Source organism: Desmodus rotundus, chromosome 6 (assembly GCF_022682495.2).
Source record: "Desmodus rotundus isolate HL8 chromosome 6, HLdesRot8A.1, whole genome shotgun sequence".
Lineage (NCBI taxonomy): Eukaryota > Metazoa > Chordata > Mammalia > Chiroptera > Phyllostomidae > Desmodus > Desmodus rotundus.
Window position 1 is genome coordinate 110,945,454 of NC_071392.1, and position 13,395 is coordinate 110,958,848.

Consider the following 13,395-nt stretch of genomic DNA (forward strand, 5'->3'; position numbering starts at 1 on the left):
TATGCATCCATGTAGCCACGACTCAAGTGAGGATAAGAATGTCTCCCTCTTCCTGGAAAATTCCTCTGCGCCCCTTTTCAGTCAGTTTCCACTCCTCCCCCACCAGCACCTTCTGATTTTTATAAACATAGTTTAGTTTTGCCTGGTTTTAGACTCGATAAAAGTAGAATCGTGTAGTAGGTACTTTTGTGTCTTGCTTTAGTCACGCAGTGGTTTCTGAAATGTGTTCACGTTGTATGTATCGGTAGTTGACCCCTTCTTCTCGCTGAGGTATTATTCTGTGGTGTGAATAAGTCATCATTTGTTTGTCCTTTCTCCTTTTGATGGAATTTGTGTTGTTTTCACTTTCTTTTACTCTTTGGAGAAGATCTTTACACTTTATTTTTCAATTATAGTTTACATTTACTACTATTTTGTATTAGTTTCAGGTGTACAGCGTGGTGGTTTGGGTGGTTTTCAGTTTGGGGCTATTAGGAATAAGGTGGCTCTGCTTATTGAACATGCTTTGGTGGAAAGTGTTTTTATTTCTTTTAGGTAAATACCTAGGAGTAGAGTCGCTGGGTCATAAAGTAGACACGTATTTAACTTTATAAGGAACTACCCGAGCTTCCCAGTGTGGTTGCACCACTTTTACCCTTTAGCAGCCCTGTGAGTTCCTGTTGTTTCACTGCCTGGCCAACATGGGCTTTTTCGATTAGCTTTTCTAGTGAGTACAAAACGGTGCCTGGTGGTTCGGTTTGCATTCTCGGATGCATGCTGAGTAGCATTTCCTGTATTTTGTATTTCACTGATGTATCTGCTTTTGTGAAGAGTTCTTTCGGTGTTTCACCCATTTTAAAAAATTGATTACCTTTTTATTATTGATTTGAGGAATTCTTTATAAGATATGTAGTGAATATTTTTCCTCCAGTGTCTGATTTGCCAAATCATTTTTCTAATGGTGCCTTTTGACAAATTAAAATATTTGATGAAGTGCTGTGGTTCTTCAGTGCAGCACGATGGATCGTGGCTCTCCAGTTTTCCTGCCCTTCCTGGGGTCTGCTCTCAGGCTAGAAGCCATAGAAGAACTGGAATATCACCCAATGGCTTTCTCTTCCAGGTGTTGGCTTCCTCTAACATCTACCTGCCTTCAATTGCTGTCCAGTATCTTCAGTGAGTTGTCCAAACGTTACCGGGGTGAGACCTGAGTCAGGGCTGCCCGCCCCCGTCCCCTCACCCCAACATCTGCCCCGATCTTATTCCTGGCTTCTCGTCTCACTCGCAAGACACAAATTCAAGCGAGAGACAACACATGTAGTGGAAATGAGGTAGCAAGTTTATTTATGAAACACACACGAGCACGAAGCTGCAAGCAGGCCCCCGGCGAGTCTGAATGTGCCACGTGTAGAGGAAATAAAATTGTTACTAAGTTTTTTAGTCGGTTTTTTCTGTAACGTGAACCGAGGCTACAAGTGGGCACTCAGCTAATCTGCGTGCACCGACTGTTGGGGTTCAGTGGTTACATACTTTAGTTAACTTCTAGGTGCCCTTCCTTCTCCCCTTTCTAAACCTTGGGAATCATGTACAGCTCCAAAGGATTTCTTTCTCAGCTAGTAAAGGCTCTTTGTCTTAGTGAAATTGCTACAGAGCCTCCCTTTCCCAGCAGAGTCTCAAGGACTGCCCTCCTCCTGCATGACCCTTGCCCAGAAAGCCCGGCGATCTCACTGGACCAGGCTCAGGACTGCGGAGACAAGTCTCCCTCCTCCTCCCTGCCTTAGTTTACTACCTGTCCTGCCTGACACAAACTGTGTAGTTGCTTCCTTCAGCAATGCCGATCTGAATAGAATCCACTTACCCATTCCCAATGGCCTTTTTCTTTCAATATTTTATTTATTCATTTCTAGAGAGGTGGGAAAGGGAGAAAGAGAAGGAGAGAAACATTGATATGTGAGAGAAACATCAGTTGGTTGCCTCTCCCATGCCCCCAGCGGGGCACCTGGCCCGCAACCCATGCCTGGGTTGTGGGTAATACCTGGGTCTCGGGCCAGGTGTCCCTACAAGGAATCAAACTGGTGACCTCTCGGTTTGCAGGCCAGCACTCATCTACTGAGGCACACCAGCCAGTTTTGACCCCTTTTTAAATTGAAGTATAATTGACATACAATATTATATTATTTTCAGGTGTACCACATAATAATTTGATGTTTATATATTGGATTGGCCAAAAAGTCTGTTTAGTTTTTTCTGTAAAATAAAAGGTACATTTTTCATTTTCACCAGTAACTTTATTGATTTGGATATTTTGAGTATGTCGGCCATCTTCTGTGTGGTATAACATTGATTGTTCTCAATTAATGTCTTGATTTGATCGCTATCAACTTCAACTGGTCTATCAGACCGTGGAGCATCGTCCAGCGAGAAATCTCCAGCACGAAACTTCACAAACCACTTTTGACACGTTCAATCAGTCACGGCACCTTCTCCATATAGGGCACAAATCTTTTTTCGCATTTCAGTTGCATTTTTACCTTTCTTGAATAAAGTGTAATATGCCAAAAATACTGCGCGTTTCCTTCCATCTTCAATATTAAAATGGCTACACAAAAATCCACCAGTTTGGTAAGTGTTTTTTAAAGGCACACTGATATGACAGCTGTCACCATACAGTCTAACAAAATTGTTTCAAATGAAGTTACAGACATCTAAGCACTAGTAGAGCCATCTTACAGAAAAAAAACAAACAAACTTTTGGCCAACCCATCCATTATGAAGTGGTCATCGCAATAAGTATCATTACCATTTGTCACCATACAAATTTAATGCACTGTTACTGACTATATTCCCCATGCTTACATTACATCCCATTGGCTGTTGCAAATAATGCTGCAGTGAAGATAGCCGTGCATGTATCTTTTCAATCAGTGTTTATGTTTTCATTGGATAAATACTCAGAAGTGAAATTGCTGGATCGTATGGTATTTCTGTTTTCAATTTTTTAGGGAAACTTCATCCTGTTTTCCGTAGAGGCTGCACCAGTGTACATTCCCACTGACAGTGCAGAGGGTTCCCTTTTTTCCACATTTTCACTAATACTTGTTATTCTTTGTCTTTTTTGATACAGCCAGTGTGACAGTTGTGAGATGATATTTCATTGTGGTTTTGATTTGCTTTGCTCTTCTATTATAAATTTTATCATTTTCCCCGTAAAGTTATTATACATGTTTTATTATATTTACTTCTACATTACTTACAATTTTAGTTGTTATTGTATGTGCTCTCTTTGTGGAACTTAAATTTTCTGTATATATCAATGTTTTTCTGAAACATTTGAAAGTAAACTCTAGACATACCCTCTCATTCCTAAATACCTCGGTGGGTATTTCCTAAAAACAAGAACATTCTCTTACTCAACCTCAGAATAATTATCAAAATCCGGCTATTGATGTTGATGTAATACTATTATCTAATTTAGACTTTCTTTCAAATTTCACCAAATGTCCATAGAGAAAAAGAGGAAAGACCTTTTTTCCCCCATTCATACATACATTGCCCTTGGTTGCCGTTCTCTTGCTTCTCTTTTGGCCTCTAATAATTCTTTAGTCCTTATAGTTCATGACATTGCCATTGTTTGAAGAGTCGAGGTGAGCTATTTTGTGGAATGTCCCTCAGTTTGAGTTTGATGTTTCTTCACAGTGGGAGACCACCTTTTTGGCAGAACGCCATGCCGTGTGCCTCTTGGCGTGTCCTGTCAGAGGCACGTAACACCTGTGTAGCCATTGCTGGTAGCGGTAACTCTGATCGCTTGATAAGGCAATGTCTGCTGAATTTTTCCACTAGAAACTTACTGTTTTTCTCCTTTATAACTAATATGTTATCCTGATTCAATTTTTAAAATATAGTTGTAGGACCACTCTGGTCTTTGTTTTTATCCGTAGGTCAGTTTTTGGTAAGACCCGTGATAGGGCGATGTCTTTACAGTGAGTATGAATGAGGAAACAGAAACAGAAAGGAGGCCCGTGTAAGGTTCCCACCGGATCTCGACTTAGGAGCTACACTGTTGTTTTTATTTGCAAATTTGCAGTTTTTTCACCACTAGATGAAAATCCTAACAAAACTTGTAACTTTGGGCTTCAAGGCTGATTAAATAATAGAACTGAATTTGATGGCAATTTTCATGAAATGGGATTCCGCCCGTGTGACCTGGTTGTACTCTTCCGTACTGTGCTGTGAATGACTGTGGCTTATTGAATATATGAATGAAATGATGTTGAACATGGTTGTAAAAAGTTTATAAAAAGTTTATAGACCAGTAAAATATAGACAAATGTGTAGATTTTTAGAAATATCTGCAAGACTGTAGTTGGAAACTAGATAATAAACATGCAATAGAGTCTTATCTTTGAATTACCTGGAATCAATAGTAATTTGAGTAATCTGGGGTCCCTGATGGGCTAGAGTTTGTAACAGGCCACATTATGCTGACTTCTCCTAGCACGAACAGGGCTCAGTGGATATGTTTGAGCACCTCATTGACTCTAATGATCTCAGACCTGTCATGGAGCGCTATGGTCTCGTCCCTGAAGAAGATATTTGCTTTATCAAGGAACAAATTATAGGACCACCTGCATCACCATTGAAAGCTTCGTCTGTAAGTTTGTGTACAACTTCATTTTTTAAAATTATTTTATTATTGTTCAATTACAGTTGTCTGCATTTTCTCCCCACCCCTCGCCCCCACCCCATCCAAACCCACTTCCCTCCCTTGCTTCCACCTTCCCCCTTGGTTTTGTCCATGTTTCCTTTCTAGTAGTTCCTGAAAACCCTTCTCCCTACTGTCCCCTCTCCCCTCCCCTCTGGCTATTGTTAGATTGTTCTTAACTTCAATGACTCTGGTTATATTTTGTTTGCTTTTTTCTTTTGTTGATTGTGTTCCAGTTAAAGGTGAGATCATTTGGTATTTGTCCCTCACTGCCTGGCCTATTTCACTTAGCATAATGCTCTCCAGTTCCATCCATGCTGTTGCAAAGGGTATAAGCTCCTTCTTTCTCTCTGCTGCGTAGAATTCCATTGTGTAAATGTACCATAGTTTTTTGATCCACTCATTTGCTGATGGGCACTTAGGTTGCTTCCAGCACTTGGCTATAGTAAATTGTGCTGCTATGAACATTGGGGTGCATAGGTTCTTTTGAATTGGTGTTTCAGGGCTCTTAGGGTATAATCCCAGCAGTGGAATTGCTGGGTCAAAAGGCAGTCCCATTTTTAGTTTTCTGAGAAAATTCCATACTGTTTTCCACAGTGGCTGCCCCAGTCTGCATTCCCATGTGTACAACTTCATTGGAAGTGACTCATGCTTTTTCATCTAGTCTTCTCTTGACTCCTTCAGAGATATTTGAAGAGAAACACTTGGCTGTTTTAGAAGGACTGGGTTTAGAAGGACTTGGGAAAAATATAAATGCATATATAAATTAAAATACATAATGTAAATATTTTATAATGAATATGTATGCAGTATTTTATATAGAATCCTAAAGTAACTTTGTTTGGAAATTGTAACAGTGTATATCTTGTTTATCCATGAAAACTAACATTAAAATATTTAGATATATGAAGATCCAGGAAACAAAAAGTTGAATTAGTTGAGAGGAATTAAAAGTTGAATTGGTATGTGGTCTGTTTCTAAGTTTTTTCCATATATATGCACACACACATACTATACATATGCATGTGTATGTATAGTGTGTGTGTGTATAGAAATGTACTTGTAAGAAAGAGGTGGATTTTGCCCTGGCTGGGGGAGCTCAGTTGATTGAGCTTGGGCTGCAAACCAAAGGGTTTTTGGTTCAATTCCCAGCCAGGGCACATGCCTGGGTTACAGGCCAGGTCCCCAGTGGGGGCCACATGAGAGGCAACCACACACTGATGTTTCTCTCCCTCTATTTCTCCCTTCCTTCCCCTCCCTCTAAAAATAAATAAATAAAATCTTTAAAAAAACAAAAGAGGTGGATTTTATAGCAAATATCCTATTTGGAAAAAAAATGGAGCTCCAAAAAGTCTTTGAATGGTGCATATCATTTAGGGTAGATCTGGAGCTACTTTGAAAGATAATATTATTTCCATGTATGAATTCAAGCATTAGCATGTAAGGAGCCTTCTTACAAGTTCATAATAGGATCTTACATTTTCAAAAACTTTTAAACCAAGAAAACAGAACTTGTTGGTCATGGGAAGTGTGGTAGAGTTAGGGTCCTTTCAATGGCACTAAGTACTAAAAAGGTTTAGTATTAACAGGATATCATATACCTTAGCATTTCTTTTCCCTTTTCTGCTAAGTCAGGAATTAAATGGAAAGAACCTTCTAAATTATTTCACATTCCCATTCAAGTTTCTGTTTATAATTTTCATATTAATACAATTGCTTTGGTTGTAAGCAGATTTGGTTCTTATCCTAAAACTTTTCATGGGTTTTCTTGTCTTCCAGTGGCGATATAAAGGACGCCCTAAAGAGAAAGGCTTCCTTTATGAGATAGTGGCCAATAAAAGGAATGGCATTGACGTGGACAAATGGGACTATCTTGCCAGGTATGCACTGAGCACTTCAGAAAAGTTGGTTAAAATCTTTGTATACTTTATACAATTGTTATTTAAGCAAACAAGTAAATACAATAAAAATAAATGCTTGTATAAATTGAGTGTTAATGTTTAGGTATAGTTACCTTGCTGAAAAATGTTATCCATCTGCTTTGGAATCTTTCTAGGGACTGCCATCATCTTGGAATTCAAAATAATTTTGATTATAAGCGCTGTCTTAAGTTTGTCCGTGTCTGTGAAGTAGCAGATATGATGTGTATTTGTACCAGAGATAAGGTAAGCTGTGTCAGAGCAACAGCATGGAACAACGTAGCTAGAATGGTTATTTCTAGTTTGAAATCTAGAAATAAGCACTCAGTAATTTGGAACAAATCAGTATGTGGTAAAGTGTCAATCTCTTCATGCTGAGCATTTATAAGTATCCTAAGGCTCTCTTCACTTGCTCTGTGTTGTTGAATAATAACAAATTTACAATAGACACTTATTAAGTATTGTGCTAGGCACTGTTTTTAAGTCCTATGGATAAATTAACTCAATTCTCACAACCCTAGGAGATAGATACTATTATTATCCCATTTAACAGATGAGCAAATTGAAGAGCAGAAAAGACATACAATTAATAAATGGCAGAACTAGAATTTCAAACAAGAAAATTTGGCTCAAGTCTCATCCTCAATCATTATGTTAGTATTTCATATAGTTAAAATAACGAAATCATTAGGTCCCTGTTAGATTAGAGTCATGTAACTAAAGAGTAGTATGATATTATATTATAAAAAGTCTTTCTTTTGAGCCCTGGCGGGGTGGGGCATCGTCCTGTGCACCAAAATGTTGTAGATCCGATTCCTGGTCAGGACACATATGGGAGATAACTGACCACTCTCTCTCTGTCTGTCTCTCCATCTCTCCCTCCTTTCCCTCTCTCCCTCTCTTGCTTTTTCTTCCTCCGTCCCTTCCTCTCTCTTGAAAAAAATAATCAATAAACATATCCTTGGGTGAGGATTTTGAAAAACATCTTTCTTTTGAGAATGAAGAATATAAGAATAATAATACCTAATTTCTCGAGTCACTGGGAAAATTTAAAAATATACTATATGTAAGATGCCTGAAACAGAACCTGCCACAGAGTTCCAACACACAATACATTTTGGTTTACTAGGAATGAAAGTTGCGCGCCAATGAGTAATTTTGCTAATAATCTGCCTTGCCATTTATTTAGTGGGCTCAGGGATTTTAATGAAGTAGCCTTGTGTCTGCCACCATCGCTTTTTCTTGTTTTACATACTTGTTACTAACAGGCATAACATAATCTGATCCTACATAAATTAATCCTAAATAAATTAATATTTATTTCATGTTTTCCTGCAGGAGATTGAGAATCTGTATGACATGTTCCATACACGCAACTCTTTGCACCGCAGAGCTTATCAACACAAAGTTAGCAACATCATTGACAGAATGTAAGAAATTTGATTGTTACTTCCCGATAAAAATTTCTATGATGCTTTGCTCTAGAGTATCATATATGGATCAAGTTGAGATTTCTAGATTAATTCAGGTGAATTTTAAGTGAGTAAAACTTCAACTGTTCCCTTAAATGAAACAAAACTAGCATAAATAAACTTACTTTAGCTGGAGGAAGAGTCGGAGAATGGGTTAAAGGAGATAAGATGAAGGGCAGAAAAGCCGGCTTAGGCTGGACTGGAAGAGTTAAATCTGGCACGGCTTAGGACTTCTGCACAGGCTGTCGCTGTTGTACCAGGCAGCAGTCATCGAGGCGATCGAAGGGATGTGGATAATTGATGTTCTGAAATTAATGGCAATCAATTTTAAGAATCAAGATTAATCTCCAGCTGTACACTGTCAATTGCTTATCAAAATTAATAGTGACTAGTAAAACCAACAGGAATTTCGCCTCTCCTTGTTCCATTGCAGAAAAGTGCAGCCTAGTCTCTAGGGGCTAAAAGACCCCATGAGGAGTTACCAGAAGTCAGGTGTGAGTCCATTTAGCACCTTGTCTCTAAAATGCCTTTAAGTTGATTTAGTATAAGCCTTTCATGTTCATGTCTGTGTTGAAGAAATTGACCTTTTTCTTTTTGTCGTGAGCAGACTAGTTAGAATACATTCTCCTATTTGTATGGTTGTTACTTGGGTGTAGGAGATTTTTGTTGTTGTAGTTTTAATTTGGACAGTTAGAGGGATCAAGGTGCAAAGCCTGGTACTGCTCCTTCCTGACTTGGTAAAATAAAAATTTACTTCATTTCTGCACCTGTAAAACTGAGGCTGTCTGTGTCACTATTGGAAGGATTAAATAAGACAGCGGTTCCAAAGCCTGGCTGAACACAGTGACCTCGACAGCCCACAAATCACCACGCGCTTACTTAGCAGGATCGAGGAACAGTTGTCTGTAGAACACTGTGTCTCAAGATTTTATTTCCTTAAACTGGGGAGATTTTTTCAACTTTAAGCAAGTCCTAAAGTACCCATTTAAATTTTCTCATAAGCATAAATTTTTATTGAATGATCTTTAGGATTACAGATGCTCTCCTGGAAGCAGACCCCTACGTAGAGATTACAGGTGCTAAAGGGAAAAAATACCACATTTCCACTGCCATCGATGACATGGAAGCCTTCACTAAGCTCACAGGTAAGAACTAGGAGGGAACAGAGACGGTCCTTCTCAGATGAAGTATAAGCTGTCCCTCGAGGGCACATGGTTAGTTTTCAAACATACCAATGGATTTAGCTTCTCAAGTAATTTTATACTTTTGAATTTGAGTTTCATCTCCGCTTCGTACTAACGAGATAACCTTGGCAAAGTTATTTCACTTCTCTGAGCCATACTTCTCACTATAAAATTGGAGTAGTGGTTCCTAACATACACTTTTGTTGTGATGCTTCACCGAGGCCTACCACCTGGTATAGTACACGGCCCATCAGTCCTCAGTATTTATGATTATTTAACTTGAAATGTAGGTGGACTAATATCAGACTGATACCCCCAAACCGGTCCACCCCTTTAATGTGTTTTGTTGTTGTTACAAAACAGAGGATGCCAGGAACATTTCTGCGCACTTCGCAGAAACAAAATCTGCCACTGGGGGAGGAGGAAGAAAGGCGAAGGTGTGGCAGGCAGCTGGTTCTTTGGTGTGGGCAAGTGTAGACTAAGAGATAAGGAGCAGCAGAGCAAAAGATGCTGACCAAACAGTATATACCAGTCAGAGCTCTGCCTTGCAAATCATGCGGCTGACTGTTTAACTAAGAATAAAATGAGACAGCGGTCACAGAACTCACAGAATCGGCGAGATGGCTGGAGGCTCTGAAAATGAGCAAAAGCAACAGAAGCTGAGCAGCCTGAGACACAGCCAGCATCACTCTGGCCCCGCCAGGTTCTGTCTGCAGCTCACTGCCGCAGTGGAACTTAACCCAGTTTCTCTCACACTGTCTTTGGAGAACCCACATTCTCCATTTCCAACCCCTCACAGATGGATGCTTTTGTAAAATACGATAAAAACAAATTACTAAGAAAATGAAATGGTGAGGTTGAGGAGGGGGCAGAACATACGAAAATAAGCCCAAATTTTTAATGTTGAATTGACGGACTTACCATACATTTCTTTTTTTTTTTTGATATATTTATTGATTATGCTATTACAGTTGTCCCATTTCCGCCCCTTCACTCAACTCCATCCTACCCACCCCCTCCCTCCCACATTCCCCCCCTATAGTTCATGTCCATGGGTCATACTTATAAGTTCTTTGGCTTCTACATTTCCTACACTATTCTTACCCTCCTCCTGTCTATTTTCCACCTACCATTTATGCTATTTATTCTCTGTACCTTTCCCCCCTCTCTCCCCCTCCCAATCTCCTATTGATAACCCTCCATGTGATCTCCATTTCTGTGGTTCTTTTTCTGTTCTAGTTGTTTGCTTAGTTTTCTTTTGTTTTGGTGTTAGGTGTGGTTGTTAATAACTGAGTTTGCTGTCATTTTTACTGTTCACATTTTTTATCTTCTTTTTCTTAGATAAGTCCCTTTAACATTTCATATAATAAGGGCTTGGTGATGATGAACTTCTTTAACATGACCTTATCTGAGAAGCACTGTATCTTCCCTTCCATTCTAAATGATAGCTTTGCTGGATAAAGCAATCTTGGATGTAGGTCCTTGCCTTTCATGACTTGGAATACTTCTTGCCAGCCCCTTCTTGCCTGTAAGGTCTCTTTGGAGAAATCAGTTGACAGTCTTATGGGAACTCCTTTGTAGGTAACTGTGTTCTTTTCTCTTGCTGCTTCTAAGATTCCCTCCTTCTCTTTAATCTTGGGTAATGTAATTATGATGTGCCTTGGTGTGTTCCTCCTTGGGTCCAGCTTCTTTGGGACTCTCTGAGCTTCCTGGACTTCCTGGAAGTCTATTTCCTTTAATAATGAAGGGAAGTTCTCCTTCATTATTTGTTCAAATAAGTTTTCAATTTTTTGTTCTTCCTCTTCTCCTTCTGGCACCCCTATAATTCGGATGTTGGAACGTTTCAAGGTGTCCTGGAGGTTCCTAAGCCTCTCCTCATTTTTCCGAATTCTTGTTTCTTCATTCTTTTCTGGTTGGATGTTTCTTTCTTCCTTCTGGTCCACACCATTGATTTGAGTCCCAGTTTCCTTCGCATCACTATTGGTTCCCTGTACATTTTCCTTTGTTTCTCTTGGCATAGCCTTCATTTTTTCATCTAGTTTTTGAAGAAATTCATCCAATTCTGTGAGCGTCTTAATAACCAGTGCTTTGAACTGTGCATCCGATAGGTTGGCTATCTCTTCCTCGCTTAGTTGAATTATTTCTGGAGCTTTGAAGTGTTCTGTCATTTGGGCCTTTTTTTTCTTTTTTTTGTCTTGGCGAGTCTGTTACTTAAAGGGACGGAGCCTTAGGTGTTCCCTGGGGGCGGGGTAACACTGGTCACTGCGCTGTGACACTGTACGTGGGGGAGGGGCTGAGAGGGAGCAATGGCGCCCGCTCCACTCTCCACCGGGTTTCAGTCACTGCCTCCGCTACCCACAATCAAACTGGGCCCCTCTGGTGCTGGTTCCCGAGTGGGCGGGCCTGTGCACACTCTAGGCCCCTGTGGGTCTCTCCAACGACCTCTCCTGTGAGGCTGGGAGTCTCTCCTGCTGCCGCCCCAACCCCCACGGGCGTTTTCAATCAGAGGTTTGAGGCTTTATTTCCCCAGCGCTGGAGTCCTGGGTTGCGTGGTCTGCTTCGCTCCCCGCCGTTCATCCTGGTTCATCTGTGCGCAAATGTGGGGCCGCAGGGTCTGCTAGTGCTCGGACCGCCTGCCCCGTTCGTCCCACACTCTGCCAGTCTCGGTCCCACCAAGGCCACGCGAGTCCTCTCCGCCCTGGTGCCCATCTCCGCCCCTCCTACCGGTCTGGATGAATGTTTATTTTTTATTTCCTTGGTGTCGGACTTCCTTGCCATTCGATTTTCTGTCAGTTCTGGTTGTGTGAGGAGGCGCAGTGTGTCTATCTACGCCGCCATCTTGGTTCTCCGAGAATTCTTATTAGTCCATACATTTCAATAATCAAAAGAAACATAATACAGGAAAATCTTAATTCTTAAAACTATATGTGGTTCTTTAAAAATACACATGAAAGGGGGGTTTGGATGTGGTGGGGTGGAGGGATGGGGAGAAAAGGCACACAACTGTAATTGAATAACAATAAAAAATTTAAAATATATATATATACACATGAAGGCCATTTATATGAGTACCTCTTACACTTGTAACTTTTTTTAAAAGATTTATTTGTTTGTTTGTCTGTTTTAGAGAGAAAAGGGAAGAGAAAGAGAGAGGAACATTGATTTTTTTTTGTTCCATTTACTTATGCCTTCATTGGTTGATTCTAGTCTGTGCCCTGACCAGGGATCGAACCCACAACCTTAACATCAGGATGTCACTCTAAACAACTGAGCTTACCTGGCCAGGACCTACACTTACAACTTTTGTGTTATTTTCCGATCACAGCTAAACCAAAAATCAGAAGTGAAATAACGATTCCCCATATTAAATGCATTTTTACATTGAGAACACTGTATATCAATACTTAAGGTGTATAATGTGACAAGTGAGTTTGCTTCTTGATTGTTAATTAATCTCTTGCATTGAGGACAGAGTTACTCACAGGGCATAATATACAGGGTCCGGCAGAAGTAACACCTGCTTGAGTATGGTGGGAGGGTAATAATATGGGTGTTATAATTTGTAGTTTTAATTTGAACAGTTCACCTAATATGTCATGTAGTGTGCTCAAGTGTGATATTGTTATGTTACAGAATTACATGCTTATGATTTTGTAATGAAAGAGTTTGTCATAAAAAAGGGCATTATTTGTACCAGACCCCATATTTCTAAATTGTTTCTCTGTTTTGCTTTAATAACATCATAGTAGATAAACTGTTCTTCCTTTGTTATGTTGATAGGAATAGAAGAAGAGGTGGTAAAACAATTTGAGCAAGCTGGGGAGAATTAAGTTTCGTTCAAAGTGATGCTTTGTTTTAAAAAGTTATGCTGCCTTGGCCGGATGGCTAGGTTGGTTGGGGCATCATCCCCATACACCAGAAGGCTGTGGGTTCGATTCCTGGTCAGGGCATATACCTAGGGTGCGGGCTCTGTCCCCAACTGAGGCACATACACGAGTCAACCGATTGCAGTTTCTCTCTCACATCAACGTTCCTCTCTGTCTCCCTTCCTCTCTCTCTAAAATCAATCAACACATCCTCGGGTGAGGGTTTTTAAAAAATTATTTTTTAAAGCCATCCTCAGTCTTCATTGGAAGCCATCA

At 40.1% G+C, this 13,395-nt stretch overlaps 1 protein-coding gene across 1 annotated transcript in view; it reads left to right on the forward strand.

Annotated features, from left to right (window-relative positions):
* The window catches only part of SAMHD1 (SAM and HD domain containing deoxynucleoside triphosphate triphosphohydrolase 1), a 47,326-nt gene that overhangs the window by 18,194 nt on the left and 15,737 nt on the right, over positions 1-13,395 (forward strand). Inside the window, exons 7-11 of the mRNA XM_024559638.3 lie at positions 4,472-4,627; positions 6,458-6,558; positions 6,735-6,843; positions 7,936-8,027; positions 9,099-9,214. Coding sequence (XP_024415406.1) covers positions 4,472-4,627; positions 6,458-6,558; positions 6,735-6,843; positions 7,936-8,027; positions 9,099-9,214 — 574 coding nt within the window. The remainder of the gene's footprint in view (positions 1-4,471; positions 4,628-6,457; positions 6,559-6,734; positions 6,844-7,935; positions 8,028-9,098; positions 9,215-13,395) is intronic.